The 17,334-nt window shown below is 44.4% G+C and overlaps 1 protein-coding gene and 1 long non-coding RNA gene across 7 annotated transcripts in view; one reads left to right on the top strand and one right to left on the bottom strand.

The window, feature by feature from the left end:
- Positions 1-225: 225 nt before the first annotated feature.
- On the top strand, positions 226-8,375 carry LOC116738072. The gene is made up of 2 exons (XR_004343624.1): positions 226-589; positions 6,240-8,375. It is a non-coding gene; the product is annotated as an uncharacterized LOC116738072 (long non-coding RNA).
- MAPK14 (mitogen-activated protein kinase 14) overlaps positions 7,271-17,334 on the bottom strand; it is a 76,315-nt gene continuing 66,251 nt past the window's right edge. The window contains exons 9-12 of one of the 6 annotated variants that reach the window (XM_030315364.1): positions 16,173-16,252; positions 13,753-13,831; positions 10,506-10,679; positions 7,271-9,689 (exon numbers count right to left, since the gene is read on the bottom strand). In XM_030315364.1, coding sequence (XP_030171224.1) covers positions 9,622-9,689; positions 10,506-10,679; positions 13,753-13,831; positions 16,173-16,252 — 401 coding nt within the window. In that variant the 3' untranslated portion in view covers positions 7,271-9,621. Of the gene's footprint in view, positions 9,690-10,505; positions 10,680-13,752; positions 13,832-16,172; positions 16,253-16,631; positions 17,236-17,334 lie in introns of those variants that run through there. The other 5 variants (XM_030315363.1, XM_030315366.1, XR_003968808.1 and 2 more) reach the window with 5 other exon arrangements.

Here is a 17,334-nt window from a genome sequence, read left to right as displayed (position 1 = left end):
GCCCCGCCCGCCAGGTGGAGCCCGCTAACCAGGTCGGGGACACACAGGCCTAGGACTCCCATGAGAAAGTCGCACAGTGTCGGCCGCGCTCCCGGGAGGGGGAGCAAGAGGTGCACCCGGCCCAGAAACGGCCACCAGCAATGAGCCCTCAGACGTGCTGTTCTTGGGGTGCCAGGGGAGTGGTACTGTCGTCGCCCGCGACTGTCTTCTTCCCCATTAGTATGTTACCTCCAAGAGGGCACGACTGTGACTTTTAGTCTTTCTCGTGTTCCCAGTGCCTGACCCAACAGATGTCTGTGAAATTGAATGAGGGTGCGAGATACCACAATGACTTCCAACTTCCCCTTCTTTCTCCCTGATATTTTCATTTGAAGGTGGCAGATGGATGGGGAAACAGTAGGAAGTATCTGGATCATGGCCATCAGCCACCTTCAATCATCTTTTGATTCTCGTTCCAATTCATTAAACCGCGGTGCCTCCGACTCGAGTCATACAGCAAGATGCAGCCAAGAGAATCAGAGTCCATTTATCCTGAAACTTGTCCGTTCCTGAGCTGGAAAGTTCCACACCGCACCGTTTCTTAGGGCAGGTAATCTGTGCATATTTAGTATCTTTCTTTTGATGGTCTTTGCTCGGAAAGACTGTTGATTATACAAACAGGAAGCAGAGGACAAGATGATTTGCAAGCGATTAAAAGATGATAGTCATTCAGTGACTCAGTCAGTAAAGATCGGCCGCCTGTTGTGTGTCAGGCACCATGCTAGGTGATGGGACACAGTCGCAAATAAGACGGCTTGTGCCCTTGAGGACGTACAGCCCCGAACTAACATTTATTGAGCGTTTAATGTATGCCATTGAGCATTTAACGTGCCTTAACTCATTTTATCCTCACCACAACCCTCTGAGGTAGGTTCCGAAAGATGAAGTAATTTACTCAAGATCGTACCACTTGGAGATAGAGGGGCTGGGCCTCGGACCCACGCAGACTGTTTCCAGAGCCTGTGTCCTTGACCTTTGCAGGTTTTTGCTCTTGAGCGGGTGATACAAACATCAGGCCATGACAAAACAATGTGACAAAACATGGCCAGGGCCACCACAGATCAATGCAGACACACACAAGTGGCACCCGGAAGGGACCGCTAATCCAAGCTGGGGGATGGCCAGGGAAGGTTTGCAGAGGGAGTGGTTATGGGTAGCCAGCCTGGAGGAGCGAAGAACGAGGCAGGGGTTTCTACACAGAGGGAACGCCATGCACAAAGACCAGAGGAGACAAGGCTAAAACACATGGTGGCATTCTACGAAGAGTACCGCCTTAGCGAGGGAGGGAGAAGTGACAGCTGGGGACAGAAGCACTGAAGGGGGGCACAGGTAGCTGCATGCAGCTCGTCCTCGGACCCACTTCTCTCCCGAGCGCTGGAGGTACCTTTCCATCCCAGGTGAGCAAGAAGGCAAGGGAGAGGGGACTGGGGCCTGGGAGACGCCCAGGGTGCCCTGAGTGAGGTGAGGCACCAGGTGCCCGGCTGTGGCTGCCGTGGACACTGGTGTCCTTTTCACTCCTCTCCTCTTTTCAGCCAGCAAGTCCTTAGGGAAACTATGCAGAAGGAATACAGTTTTGATTTTCTTTCGGAAACCAGGAGGGGCGTGTCTAATGTCGATGCTGCAAAACTGTGGAGCTGGGAGTCCTTCAATGGCGATTTTTGATTTTTGAATCCAGCGTCAGCAGCCACGTGACTCGGGATGAGGCTCTGAGACATTACTTGTAGAGACTATACAAGTAAGGATATCAATTGCTTAGCATACAGGAGGGGTCAGTAATTGCTTTTTAGCAGGGAAGGCGGGGAACCAACAGGGGAGAAGAGGAAGTCAGATCATCGACAAGGAGGTTTCGCTGCTTAAGGCTCTACAGCCCTTGAGTCATTTCTATGTCAGCCGTTCTCAAAGGGTGACCTTTGGAAGCCGTTGCAGTCATTTTTGGTTGTTGCAACGACCAGAGCTTTCTGATACGTAGCACACAGGAGGCATCATGCAGGGTGAGATTCTCAACGAGAATTGCTTCATATGACAAAATACATCCTGCCGGACATTCACAGGGGTGGAAAAACCTATTTAGGGTTATCTGAGCCTAGGCTGTAACTTGACTTTATGTGTAAAACACAGGCTCGTTGGTTTTTCTGTTTGGTGGTTTTTTGTGTATGTACTTAAAATTTCCAGGATCACAACTGAGTATATGAAAAAAGATTATACTTGTTTCATTTGAAATTTTACCAACAGTTGTCCCCCAATTTCAGAAAGTCACATGACCGACAGCAGTCCATCATGGCATTTGAGTTGCCAAGACAACACAACACAGTGGTCACATTCAACACGATTCTAGGTTTAGGAGCAAGTACCTAACTGCTTCCGTATGTCTTTTATTTACTTATTTATTTATATATTTATTTTCTTTTAAAAAATTTATTTTATTTTTGGAGAGAGAGAGACAGAGCGTGAGCAGGGGAGGGTTCGAGAGAGAGGGAGACACAGAATCTGAAGCAGGCTCCAGGCCCAGAGCCCAGAGCCCGACACGGGGCTTGAACTCATGAGCCGTGAGATCATGACATGAGCATAAGTCAGAATCTTCACTGACTGAGCCACCCAGGTGCCCCTGTTTCAGTATGTCTCTTATGTGGTTATGCTTGAGCATTAGCATGTTGAAGTGTATCTTTTTTCTGTATCCATCATTTATATCAGATCGTTCTATCTGCTTTGAAATCGTGTGTGTGTGTGTGTGTGTGTGTGTGTGTGTGTGTGTGCGTTGTCTATGAATTTCACTTCAGGATCATAAAAAGAATGTCTCAAGATATTAGTTATGCAAAAGCATGTTGGATCTGATAAAGACTTGAGAACCACTGTTCTTTGCGAAGGGGCCAGGTTGGCCCTGTGGTTTTACATCTTCTTTGTGCCCACCGTCAAACGACACTCAAAAGGTGGTGGTGTATATATATTTTCTTCATTGCAAAATTGGACTTACGGTTACTTCCTTACTTCATTGCTTAATGACTTCTACATGAAGCACATTCTCCCAACTGAACTGATCAAGAAGTTTTGCAGTACAACAGTGTCCTGCTGGTGATGGGTACTCAGGCCACAGCCTCTGGCCTCAATAATAGGAGTTTTCCAGAAACTTCCCCGGAGCTAGGCCCTGGACTATCTCGTCCAGGGAGCTCTCCTCCCAGGTGGCTTCAGAAGCTCACACTGCAGGGGCGCCCGGATGGCTCGGTCAGTTAAGCACTGACTTCTGCTCAGGTCATGATCTCGCGGTTCGTGGGTTCAAGCCCCACGTCGGGCTCTGTGCTCACAGCTCAGAACCTGGAGCCTGCTTTGGATTCTGTGTCTCCTCTCTCTCTGCCCCTCACCTCTCCCCCTCAAAAATAAAAGAAACATAAAAAAAAAAAAGAGAGAGAGAAAAGCTCACACTGTGGGGAGGACACTCCCACTCACTCTAATAGAACAGCCTCAATGCCCAAGGTCAGTTCAAGAGAGATGCAAACTAACCAGTATCTTGAGTGTCCACAGCATACTGGGCACAGAGGTTTGTTATTTTGTTCATTTACAAATCTTCAGTCACCTGAAAACTAAAGGCTATTATCCCAGCATCACATACCTGACAAAAGCTTGAGTCAGGATTTGAACCTGAGATTTATGGCTTCAAAACCCAGTATTGCTTTCCACTGTAACCCACACCTGCCTAAGAAAATCTTGCAGTCATACCCCAGTTTAATTAATACATTTTCTGGCTGTGGCAATGGCCCAAAAGCTTCTGAACAAAGAATAATTGTATCCACTCGACACCCACTTCCTTTTTCTTTTTTTGAGAAATGGAATAGCCTTAATCCAGTATCAAGCATACCTTCTTCTGAACTATCCTTTTCTCCAAAACAGATCTACTCCAGTTTTTAAAAAGCCCTTTCCTACATTGAGAATAGGTTAGTAGGTGTTAACCTTCAATTATTTCTTCAAGAAAAGGGTCTTTGTGGGGCGCCTGGGTGGCTGAGTCGGTTAAGTGTCCGACTTTGGCTCAGGTCATGATCTCATGGTTCATGGGTTCGAGCCCCGCACTTTGGATCCTCTCTCTCCCTCTCTCTGCCCCTCCTCTGCTCATTCTCTCTCTCTCTCAAAAATAAAGAAAGAAAAAAGGAAAGGCTCTTTGTTATTCTGTAAGACTAGAGGTGTCCCAGCTTTATTATTATTTATTTTTGTTTTGTTTTAAAGTAAGCTCCAAGTATGGGGCGCCTGGGTGGCTCAGTCGGTTAAGTGTCCGACTTCAGCTCAGGTCATGATCTCACAGTTTGTGAGTTCGAGCCCCGCGTTGAGCCCTGTGCTGACAGCTCGGAGCCTGGAGCCTGCTTCACATTGTGTCTCCCTCTGTCTCTGCCCCTCTCCCGCTTATACTCTCTCTCTCTCTCTCTCAAAAATAAATAAAACATTTAAAAAAAAATAAAGCAAGCTCCAAGCCCAATGTGGGGCTTTGACTCACAGCCCCAGATCAAAGAGCCACATGATCTACTGACTTAGCCAGTCAGGTTCCCTGAGGTGTCTCAGCGTTAGACCAGTGGTTCTTAACCAGGGATGATTTTGCACCAGGGGGCATTTGGCAATGTCTGGAGACATTTCTGGCTGTCATAACTGGGAGAGAAGGGCGTATGCATGCGACTGTCATGATGTGAGCAGAAGTCAGGGATGCTGCTTGACAACCTACAGCGCGCAGGTCTGCCTCGACAAGTAACGATGTGACCCCGGAGGCCAATAGTGTCAAAAACTGAAAAATCCTGCTTCAGATCCCCCCCAATACACTCTTCTACTAGGGAAGAAACTGCCCAGGGCTCTCAGCTGGGGGCAGAATCCGGCTACACAGGAGTGGTGGTGTTACGCTTGTCAAGAGGCCCCACAGCTGGGTGCAGCCCCTTTCCACCCTGTGTTCCCCTGTCTTGGAAAGTTGGGCTCTGACCCTGGCAAAACTGAAATTGGGGGATGGTTCTCCGGGTCTCACACACACACACACACATCTTTCTTCTGTTTGCCACTTACCTTCTCTCGCTCCTAATATATCCTGCACATGTACCCGTCTCCATATATGGTTTTCCACTGTAAGATGGCCATGTTATTCAAGTTCTCATTGGCAGAAATGTCAGTATTTTGCTATCGCAAAGAACAAGACCCCGAGTGACCTTTTTTCATCCGTGCACTTGTGAGAAGTGTAAGTGTTAAGTCCAAAGCATATGTTAAGACATATCTGTATTATTAAAAAGGTCTTCGTTTGCATATTTGGTAGCTAAGTCCTCGTAGCTATCAGATCGTACAGAGAAGTGAAGGTCATCACACAAGCACATTCAACTAGTTAACGGACTACTTAGAAAGTTTGTCCCTTTTTGCTTCATAAGCATCTGAACCCAGAGTGTCTATCCTACCCATTCTAGTCTTCTGTTAGTCTCTAATTACGTTGTACGCATATGACCAATGACACAAATATAAGGCAGATTAACTGCAGCAAGTAAATCTTGCAAAAATGGTAGATTTGATAAACTTGATAAATAACGCTCGAAAACTGCTTAGATCTCAAAAATGTGGATCTGGCGGACTCCGACCAGCCAATAAAAAGGGAAAAGTAATAAAGCGATCACCAAGAGAGACTTAGAGAAAAGAACGATGCATCAAAAGATTGAGGTCTTTAGGAAAACTGAGGAAGCCTCAAATATTCTTGCCCAAATTCCCCCTCTGATTGCGCTGCAAAAATCAAAATGGGAAGGATACCGCAGGCTGTTAAAGACGGTGTCACGTGAGAAACATTTTGTCCTTTGTTCATGACAAAAGCCTATCTGAAATTATGAACATGCTTTTACAATTCTGCTCCGTTTTCATGATCGTCCCAAACAGACTTCCTCTGTCCTCCAATCCCCACCACGTACTAGGAGATTCTGGTCCCCATTTTCAGTGGGTTCACTTTAGGGAGCTCTCTCTGGTGTCCACTCTCTTGAGCCACCAGGCAGCACCCACTCAGAAGCCTAGGAGGAAGGCCGAGTCACAGCACTCGTGCCTGGTATGCAAAGGCAAAATATTTCCTGCAACTGTCTGACCCTTGCAGGGGCTTATATATCACGTGTGACAACTGGGTCCCTTTCCTTTTACCCTCTTAAGAAGCGGATGAGGACAGGATGAAACAACGAGTCTGTGCTCAGTTTGCCTTCTGCCATTATTCCCAGCTGCCAGCCTGGGACCACACACCGCAGGACAGAACACCCGGCTGCACGCTCTCGATATCCTCGCAGGCTGGGCCTGGACAATCCAGCCTGGGACACCTGTCAGCATTCCTCGGCCACTGAGAAAGGAAGCACACGGGACACAGGCCCTGAAAACAGCCGCGAGACCTCGCGGACCTTTAATCCTGTGGCGCAAGTCACTTGTTTTGAGGAATACTGACTGTCAGGGGTCATAAGATAAATGAGTCATAAAACAGATGGCTTAAAAATCTATAAACAGTATACGTATATAGGTACACATGCAACCTTCTCTCTGGCAATTTCCAAATGAAAATATACTTTCTACAGATAGAATGTCAAAGCTGAAAAGAACCCAAACAACTACTTAAACAAACTTCATTTTACACATGAGGAGACTGAAGTCCTAGGCCAGGGGTCGGCAAACTTTTTCTGTAAAGGGCCAGAGAGTGAATTGTTTAGACTCTGTAAGCTGTATGGCCTCTGCTGCAACGACTCAACTTTGTCACTGCAGCACAAAAGCAGCCATAGAAAATACGTAAATGTGTGACTGTGTTCTGATAAAATGTTACTTGCAGACATTGAAATTTGAATCTTATATTATTTTTCACACGCTACAAAAATACTGTTCTTTTGATCCCAAGCACTTAAAAATGTAAAAACCATTTTTAGTGGGCTATACAGAGACAGGCGGTAGACTGGCTCTGGCTCTGGGGTCATACTTTGCGGACCCCTGTCCTGGGCTACTCTGACACCCAAGCGTAGTAATACAGAGCCTGCTGTGTTATACCTTATTTGCGATTTGCTCTATCCGTCCCATCAGTGACTCAGATCTGCTTCCCCATAAAGTGGACAGCTAAGGACCTCTGTAAGTGTTTTCTAAATTTCAGGAGTAATATTAAGATCTATCAGAGACGTACGCCAGGCCACAATGGAAAGAACATCGATATGATGCCATATTGTGCACTAAATAAAATGCAATCGACATAAAAATATAAGAAACTTGAGAAACTCACTAAATTTGAAAAATAGGCTTTATTTTAACCAGTGGTATTGTATGACATCCTACACGGCATAACTGATTACAGCCAAGTTCATGAATACAAATACAATAGCAGTTTCCCTCATTCTCTCTTTTGCTTTCTGTTCAGAGAAATCAGGAGATGGGAGCCTGATGCTCAGAAACCAACGAGCTGTTCCACAGGCTCCGGCCGAGTCCAGGCTCCTGGAGCATATTCAGACTCCTAACACATACACAATCACATGTGCAAAGACCTTTATGAAAAATACTCAGAGCAGTATTTCTTCAGGAAATCACACTAGCATTTACAATCAGACACGGCCAATAAAATTCATCTTGTTGTGGATTGTGAGGATTTGAACCGCACATAAAGGAGATGAGGCCTTTGCGTCCATTTTTCTTTAAAGAGGGGAGAATCTCAGGTGAGGTGCGGTCACCCATCAGCCTGCCTCCTTCCTTCTCGCTCCACAGCTGACTCAGGGGAGCTCCCCGTCCCTCCGGAGGGCATGCGCCACGGCACTGTGATACAGAAATGGATACACCTTGTCCCAAATACAAGATTTTGTCGCGCCACCAACAGTGGAAGTGGCTTTACGCTTTCTTATTTCACAAAAGGTTTAAATACGTGGGCCCTTAGGGGGCACAAGATGCCTGAAATTCAGAAAATTAAGGAAGCAACTCTTCTCTACCCCTGAGGATATTTCATCTTTATGAAGTTGAAAATACAAAATATTAGAATAATTTGCCCTTTCTCCCCATCAAATGGAATCACATTCTCAAAGGATTCCTGCAATATACAAAATTCTGAAACAACATTTTTTTCTCCCAACCAAGACCAAGATTTCAATGTTAAGCTGCCAAGAAGACCCTCTCCCAAAGACGGGTGGAAAAGACACCTCGTTACTTCTCTAATAACCACGTTTAGACAAAGATAGCAAAAGGAGTTTCTGGCCTCATGAGTTTTTATTTTTCACTTTGATTTTCAGCATTTCTTAGCATTGGCTATTGGGAGTGAAGAGAACAATTTGTTTTTCAAAGTCTGAGATATTCCCGGGAAGAGCCCTGATCTTTCCCGTGACGGTTCCCTATAAATAGTTTGTCAAAAACCAGACGGCAAGAGTGAAAATGCTATCCACCCATCTGTTCCATTTCTTCATAGTTTTCACATCAAAAGCACCTAGAGTATCAATTGTGTTCAACACAAAATAGCACTGGGACTGGAGAGAGGATGTCACCTGCCCGTGGCATCGGCCGAGGTGACGTGGGCTCTGAACTACCCAAGAAGTCTTCACCGGCAAACCTGCCAGGCACCAGGGCCTCCCGAAGAGAACAGACAAGCAGCTGTGCATGCTCAAATAGCAAGACGTGCAAAACACATCATCACTCTGCTGGGAATAAAGAGCACACAGGAAGTACACTGACAGCAAGAACCGGCTTCTGCCTGCTGGGGCCGATATGCGTGAGACCTTGGCACTGAAGGTCGGGGGCGAGCAGAGAGAGGGCAACACCTGGGGGGGCGAGGGGGAGAGAAGCACACACACACGCATGCTCGCACATGCACACACGATGCCTCCAGGGGCTCCCTGGTTACTTTGGGTTCACGAGTGGCCGTCCAACAACCTGACTACTTGCCTGGCTCAGAACGTTCATCTGCCGCGCTCTCGAACTGCCTACACTTTCTTCTCTCCTTTTAAGGCACAAGCATATTTACAGTTTCAGACATACCTGCTGAGTTCTGAGACTCATATTAAGCAAAGTCAATCACAGACTAGTGCACAGAAGCCAGTTGGTCCTTTTCGGCTGCGTGTGTCGCTGAGGGACGGCTTCTGAAGCAGCCAGAAAGTGTGAGCCCCTTCTCTGTGCCACTGTGGGATGCAGGCGCGTCTACCCCCCACCGCAAGGCGGGGCCACAGGAGAGGCCAAAATGGCAAAAGCATGGCTGGGATCTGGGACGTTTAATATTTTTTACTTTGCATTTGACAAACCCTAACCAGAGGGCAGCTCTCGCCTGCCTGAGCTGACTCTCACAAAGAGCAAGCAGTGGCTGCCACAGAGCTTCTGGAACCCCACGTGAAGTCACTGTGATCATAGTTTGCTCATATTCTCTTACCCCCCACCCCCCACCCCCCACAGAGACAGACACACACATGCACACGCACAGGAGCGCACACATACACACACACGCACACACACGCGCGCACACACACACACACACGCACACACACACCCCTTCCACCATGGAGGAAATCTTTGCAACAAGAGGCACTTGAATGATATTTGGAGAGTTCCCATGAAAAGGCCTTCCCCTCACAGTGAAGTGGGATCAACAAAACAGAAACCAGGTGCTCAGGATTCCATCTCTTCTTGGTCAAGGGGTGGGGGCACAAAGCTGATGACTTCATCGTAGGTCAGGCCTGGAAATTGGGAAGGAAAAGTAGGATGTGAGGGTTCAGATGATTCTCTTTGCTGGCAAGCACTCGAAGCTTCTAAGCTCGAGATCCTTCCTCCCCGTGCAGGCTAATGGTTTGATGGGCGACTTCAAAGAACCGCCTCATTGCTTATGTGCGCTATCCTAATGGAACGTGTGATTACACGGCAGTTTAGTGATACACGTGAAAGAACTATTTTTACTTATTTGTTTTATTCCTCAGTGTCTCCTCTTTAAAGTTCTCTGGAGCAGGAATAACAGAGCACTCCTGCAAGCTACAGCAGCAGGTAACTTTGGCTTGGGGATTTAACTGGAGTTCTGAATGTGTGTTTTATGGAAAGACTTTGAGATTGGACATAGAAGAGACATAGGCTCCATTTCTGGCTGTGTCCCTAACTAGGTCTAAGGTAACAGACAAGATAAAAACTCTCCATCAATTGTAAAACTATAATTCTATAGTTCTATCAACTGTAAAACTACAAAAATACCTTATTCCCTACTTAGAGAGATGTTGTAAATGCAGATTCTGAGAACCTCAAAGCTCTATACAGATGTGAGGGGTTGTGTGCAAAATCAGACCAGACAGAAGCACCTCAAAGGTCCAGAGAGTATCATCTACAACAGACAGTTGCCATCAGGGAAACATATTCGTTCTGCATCAAAGACACTAGTGACAAGTTTTAACAAGTCGGTTATAACCAGAAATTCTATTTTCCCACAGCTTTTGGTTAGTGGCTCACCTAAGAAAGATTTTTAAATCTAAGTCCTCACACTAGATGTTAATCCTGCTCTTATGACTTACTCTTCCATTCATCTATAAGGAGGTCCCTGCTTTCAAAGGACTGATCATAAGGATCAGCCACTGGTTCATCATCAGGATCATGGTACTGGGCAAAGTAGGCGTGTGCAAGTGCTTGGGCCGCTGTGATTCTCTTGTCTGAGTCCAGTACAAGCATCTTCTCCAGCAAGTCCACCGCTATCAGTACATGGATTGGAAGGAAAAAAAAGTTTTTAACATGGTAGCAAAAAATTATGCTTTATTAAGCAAACACACAATTTTGACTCTTCATAATAAACAAAAGAATTCTCCTCCCAAATGTCTGCTCTAGGATACATTATTCCTCTTCTTCTTGTGTGTGTGTGTGTGTGTGTGTGTGTGTGTGTGTGTGTGTGTGTTGTCTCGTGCTTTTTAAGAATACATTACTAAAGAGCGATTTTTAAAAATAACTGAGATTCTGTTTGAACAAGCTTTTGTGGAACGCCAATGTCAAACTGCTACCACTGTAGTCAAACTGTGTCAAAATGAAAGCCTATAACCAAAGTAATCAGGAAAAGGTGAGCAGCCTGATTTTTGTTTTTTTATTCTTTTGTCTGCTTGCACTGTTTATTTACTGACATAAGGCAATGAGTATCCATTAAACAGATCTTCAAACAATGAACAAATTGAGGGTTTTACATGGGTGTGTGGGCGAGACATGGTATTTGGATAAAGGAAATAAAATTTTCACTATGAAAAATTTCAGTGTACAAAACAATAGTACAGTGAATACTCATATGCCCACCACCACCCATATCCAACAATTAAGATAATCTAGGGGCGCCTGGGTGACTCAGTCGGTTAAGCATCCGACTTCAGCTCAGATCATAATCTTGCAGTCTGTGAGTTCGAGCCCCGCGTCAGGCTCGGTGCTGACAGCTCAGAGCCTGGAGCCTGCTTTGGATTCTGTGTCTCCCTCTCACTCTGCCCCTCCCCTGTTCAAGCTCTCTTTCTCTCTCTCAAAAATAAATAAACATTTTAAAAAGTTTTTTAAAAAAACAAGAAAACAGGGGCGCCTGGGTGGCGCAGTCGGTTAAGCGTCCGACTTCAGCCAGGTCACGATCTCGCGGTCCGTGAGTTCGAGCCCCGCGTCAGGCTCTGGGCTGATGGCTCGGAGCCTGGAGCCTGTTTCTGATTCTGTGTCTCCCTCTCTCTCTGCCCCTCCCCCGTTCATGCTCTGTCTCTCTCTGTCCCAAAAATAAATAAACATTGAAAAAAAAAAAAAAAAAACAAGAAAACATTATCTATCTACTTAACTGTGTTTTCTGCTGGACCATTTTAAAATAAAATGATAGGCATGGTACTTTACCCCTAAATATTTCAGCATAAAGACATCTTTCTATATAGTCACAAAACGATCATATCTGACCAACAGATAATTCTCAAATATCATCTAAAATCCAGCTTATGTTAACATTTCTCCAATTATCCTAAAGTTGTCTTTTATACCTAGTTTGTTCAAACCAAGATCCAGTTAAGGGTCACGCACTGCATTTGACTGGGTTTCCTAGGGTGAAAAGTACCAGGTCCTAATAACCAATACCTTGATGAGGAATAAGGTTGGGGTAAGAAAAAGATTCCTCTAAGATCTTGACAGATACAAATATACACACCACATCAAAGGGCAATTTAAGTTTTAATTCATGTTTTGAGAATGCCAGTTAAACATGATGCCAGTGACTGACAAAATACAGCTGTCACTATTTACATCGTTGGTGTACTCCTGCTCAGTTAACATGCTGGGCACAAGTTCATGGTCAGTAACAACATGTTCTGTCTGCAAGAAGAAACTCTTTGTATGACATCACTGTTTGGCAGTGAGCTATGAGGCATGTTTAAATCCTGACAAGTGCAGTGCTGAACACCAGATGGCCCAAAGCCTCCATTCAACTCATTTGCAGTCTGTATTGCTAGGTGGTATCCAGTTCTTTTGAGAATATTTAAATTCATGATTCCAGAGAAGGATGGATGTGACCTAAATAAACTGCTGGGACACACACATACCTCCCCCCTTCTCTAGAAAAGTGAGTTAACAAGTCTCTTTGAGTTGGCTAAGAGGAAGTCAAACAGTGAGCACTGCCAGGTCTGAAACATGAACTGATAGGATGAAAATACATTCAGAACAGAATGACAGACAAGAAAGCTACCAGCATACAACATGATTTCCCAACATCCTAGCGTAGTTGCGACTCAAAGAGAGCTTCTCACAGATCCTTGAACTGGATACTACAGCTCAAATAAATCACACAAAGCCAACGGGAGCGTACCAGGGCAGATGCAAACCTCAACCGACCGCACAGAATTCTGTATACCCCTGATGAGTCTGTGGACTCATTTTTGGATGTGAGAGTGGCCCAGCTGAGGTCTGGCACACTTACGATCTCCAAGGCTGACACAGGCTCACCCAGAACTGCCCAACTTTTCAAAAAAGGTGAGCATCTCTGCTATTGTAAGAATTATCACAGTAACACTGAAATCACTCGCAACAATCACTATGGAAGAAGTACTTAAAACGGTAAAGCCACTCAGCCTTCACTACAACCTGAAGAGGGAGTCGTGATTATCAGCCTCGGAGGATAAAACTAAATGGGAAGCGCAGCTGCTGGGACCCGTAAGGAGAGGGAGGACCCACTGAGAGATTCCAAAACATCCCACAGCCTTGCACATATAACATGTGACATATAACACACACAACACAATCTTCAGAAAAGAGAGAAGGTTGGTTATACTATTATCATAGCATTGCCCCCTCCCTGTCATAGGAAGGCCCTGATCTGATTTTTCTGTGTCTGCCGTTAAAAAGCACTGTCCACTGCACAGTCCTTGAATCAGGGAATCAGAGGCTCAGGCAATGACACTTTTAGGGGCCAACCAAAACATCTATTAGCCCTAGCTTTAAGGAATAAAGCAACTCCCTTTTTTTTTTTTTTTTTTAATGTTTTATTTATTTTTGAGAGAGCGTGCACACACACACAAGTAGGGGAGGGGCAGAGAGAGAGGGAGACAGACGATCCAAAGCAAGCTCTACACTGTCAGCCCAGAGCCCGATGTGGGGCTTGAATTCACAAACCGTGAGATCATGACTTGAGCTGAAGTCGGACGCTTAGCTGATGGAGCCACCCAGGTGCCCCAGTGGTACCCTATTTAATCAAAAGGAAAAACTCTTCTTCAGATCCCCAATTTATGTCATGAACAAGTCAATATCCTTGAGATGAGGATACGATCAACTTACCCAAGGGATTGGCACCAATAAATACATTTGCAAAGTTCATTTTCGGCATCTGGGTCAAAGACTGAATGTAGTTTCTTGCCTGTAAAAATAAAAGGTTTTCAAAATGGCTTTGTTCAATAATGTCACTGCTCCCGGAGTCTCAGTCCTGCCAAGGAACAAGTGTTAACTGACAAAATCTGCTAGCTTCGGTGTTTATGACTGTCTTTGATATTCAGTTAAAGACTTCTCTTTTACTGCCTTATGTATGATCATCACCTTTGTTTATTCTGGTTATCTCTCACAGTTACATTTCAAGTGAATGAGAATGCTAACCAATTAAGTTCCCCTTTAATAGCTTTCTGATCAAAGGATCAGAAGTTTAAAAAAAAAAAAAAAAAAGAGGCCAGGAGATCTAAGAAGTTCCCTTCTGAAACAGCCTTCCTAGAAAGCTAAAATTAGCACAGGGATTGGTACTCCTAAGGAAAGTCTAGGACTAGCAGTCTTCTGATGGTGCTGATCTCAGTAGGTACTCTTGGTACATAAAAAGGATATTCATGTTAAACCTTGCTAACAAAGTAATCTTGGTAACAAGAAAGTAAACATAAGCCTAGTATATTATTCTAAGAGTCTTGAACACATTTAAAAAAACACTAATTATTAAGGGTAACAAACAATAGTGGGTTATAAGTTACACGGCTTGTGCGGAAATCTTTCCCCTACCAGTTAGAAGGTACATCTTTTGGGGCTAGTCCTCAGCTAACACATCAGTGACCTCATCTGCAAAATATTAGTATTAGATATTAGTATTTGGCTTGCCTGTAACATACAGTCACTGTGATACTCAAGTACGATAAAAGTTTATGAAAGAGCTTCAAACTAAAATTCTGACACAAACATTTATATTACCAATATAGTTGTTATTAGTTTGGTCCCTACGGTGGAACAGGCTTGAGTTTGTATCTTGAGTTTATCACTTTGGGTAAGTCACTTACTCTCTTTAAGTCTTGAGTTCCTCTTCTGTAAAATGAGATTAACAATGCTGACCTCACCAGGCTGCAGTGAGGATTAGAGATAATAAGCCAGCACTTCCTCAGCACAGTGCTTGGTTCAGAGTGATGGCTCAATAGACATTAACTGCCAACACTGTTGCCTTTAGAAAGTTTGCTCTCATTCACTAAGGGTGTTTCAACTTCACGAGTTCTGAATTTCACCCTAAGGAACTTAAGGCACCAAATATTATTCAGGACTGATAGCTCTACCAAGGCAAACCAAAAACTGGTCTTGAGAATAATCATATAAATACAAATGTAACTCATAAATGTGTACTTCAGAGATTAGGTATTAAACTATGTCTATGGACATCCCTGTTTCAAAAAGTAAACCCCACTCACTATCAGTCCATCTGAGATAAAATTTCTTTTATCTTAACCACTTCCTTAAAATTCCTGTTTTAACAAGGCTCAACACTAAACGTATGTGTGTACGCTGTATGTGTGTAAAAATGTACACGCACACACAACCTTAGAAAAAGTTCTGGTTGCTAGGGTAACTTCACCTTCTTAGTCATTGTATGTGGTGCAAGTAGAAGTCTGCTTTGAAAAGCCGTTGAGTCCGATTTGAAAAGAACTCGACTGTCCACATGGCTGTAATCCCTTCCTATTTGAGCGTAAGATAAAAGGATGAAGGGAAAACAGAGGTAAGAGAGACCTGTCTGTCTCATGCAGGGAACAGTCATCCCTCTAATAAGATTTTTTTAAAAAAGGTAAATTTCAAGACTGAAATATAGCTGAAACAGAAACAAAGCTGCTGGGAAGGGCCTCTGGATGACAACCTGGCTCCCAAAAGCATTCAAGGCGCCTTAGAAAGAAGTGCCCCAATCACCTCTGATAAGAAAGCTAGCATTAGATTAAGGAGTAAGAACTGGTCAAGAAGACACCTTATCCTGTATCAGTGTTCATATTTATTCCATATTATTTACATATTTTCTTTTAAATACAGTACTTATTAGTGTTGGATATTTTACTGATTTTTTGTATTTTAAAGGAATAATACTCTTTTGCTCATTATAAAAAATTGACGAATAGACCATCCTAATGGTCCTCAGTTAAATACACTTCCAGCCTAAAGCCATCAGATGGTAACATACCCTAACTAGGAACACACAACAGTCTCTTAAGCACTAAATTCATAAAACCCAAATATAGAAGTAATATCATTTTCTATTTACAAGCCTGTAAGTTATATTCTCAATCCATAGGATTGGATGACATTTTATCCCAAATGTCAACATCTTGCAACAGCACACAGGCAGTCATCAGTAGCCTTCAAGGCACATGCAAAAGCACTCAGTGACATTAAAAACTGTGTTGATTATACAGTGGCAATAAAATGAAATGTGGCCTTCTGAATTGGATATCCCTATACAGTCTGTTTGTTCTCACCTCATGGCTTGGCATCCTGTTAATGAGATAAGCAGGGGGGGTCCCCGTCAGACGCATAATCTGCTGAAGCTGGTTAATATCTTAGATGCCTAGTCAAGGGCATTGTTAAACATACAGTGCAAAAAAATAACTTTCAACTCAAGTTTTTAAGAAGGCCAAAAAAGCCACCCCAAAACAAAGGAAAAACCCACCCACTCATTCCCCCCCCCCCCCACCCCAGGCCAGAGCCCAAGGCTGTATGTTAAGGCACACTTCTATGAATGGCATGAGAGTTATTAGGCATGCAGCCAGTGACTGGCCATGCAGCTAAGAAAAACTGCTTTTCTTTCATTTTAGCATCATCTTTAACATGAAATATTTTAGGCTCCCTGGAAAGAGACTGCCCTGTGATCCAGGATGCCAGCCAGAGAACTGTTTTCAACAGGATGGCCCAAACCTGTTTGCTTGGGGATGGGGGGGGGGGGGGGGGGGGGGGGGGGGGAGGTAAATGGAGAGGATTCAGAAAATTTTGATTTGGCTCTGGACAAAATAAAACTTTCAATATATCCATTCAAGGAAGAGGTTAAATTTTTGTGGCACAGGTTCTGGTGACTCTCCAAGGCACCACCCCTCCAATCGTAAGACATGGCCGGGTGTGTGAGCTGATAAGCAATGCCAAGTTTCAAAGACATTAGTCGTGGTACATTTATAACATGCCACAAACACACAGTTTGTGTGTTATCACAAACACACAAACACACAGGAAGAAACAGTAGACACGGGGGAAAGTTAGAAGCCAATGGCAAGGACGGAACAGAAGTCACAGGCCACTGACGGTGTTCTAGCAAGCCTCAGTGATTTCCTCCACAAGTCTCTAACAGGTGGACAGGCTGACTCCACTTCATAAACAGCCGGGAGGGAGCCTACAAAACAGTCTGCCGGGACCGAACCATGAGGTCTTCTGTAGGTACGCGCGCGTATGTAAGCGGCACTCCAAACTTTCCTCTTCGTGCTGTCCCATCAGCTTTAACACAATTCCCCCGCCTCCAAAGTGCTGTAAGAACTGCCAGTTTATCATGTGTTCCTATTAAAGGAGAAGTGATGGGATTTTGAAAATCAACACAATTCAATAAAAATGGTCTTGTATTCCCTTTCTTCTTAAACCTTTCGTTCCCCGCTGCGG

Source organism: Lynx canadensis, chromosome B2 (genome assembly GCF_007474595.2).
Source record: "Lynx canadensis isolate LIC74 chromosome B2, mLynCan4.pri.v2, whole genome shotgun sequence".
Taxonomy (NCBI): Eukaryota; Metazoa; Chordata; class Mammalia; order Carnivora; family Felidae; genus Lynx; species Lynx canadensis.
The sequence above is the reverse complement of the archived record's forward strand: the minus strand, read 5'-3'. Positions and strand labels throughout refer to the sequence as shown.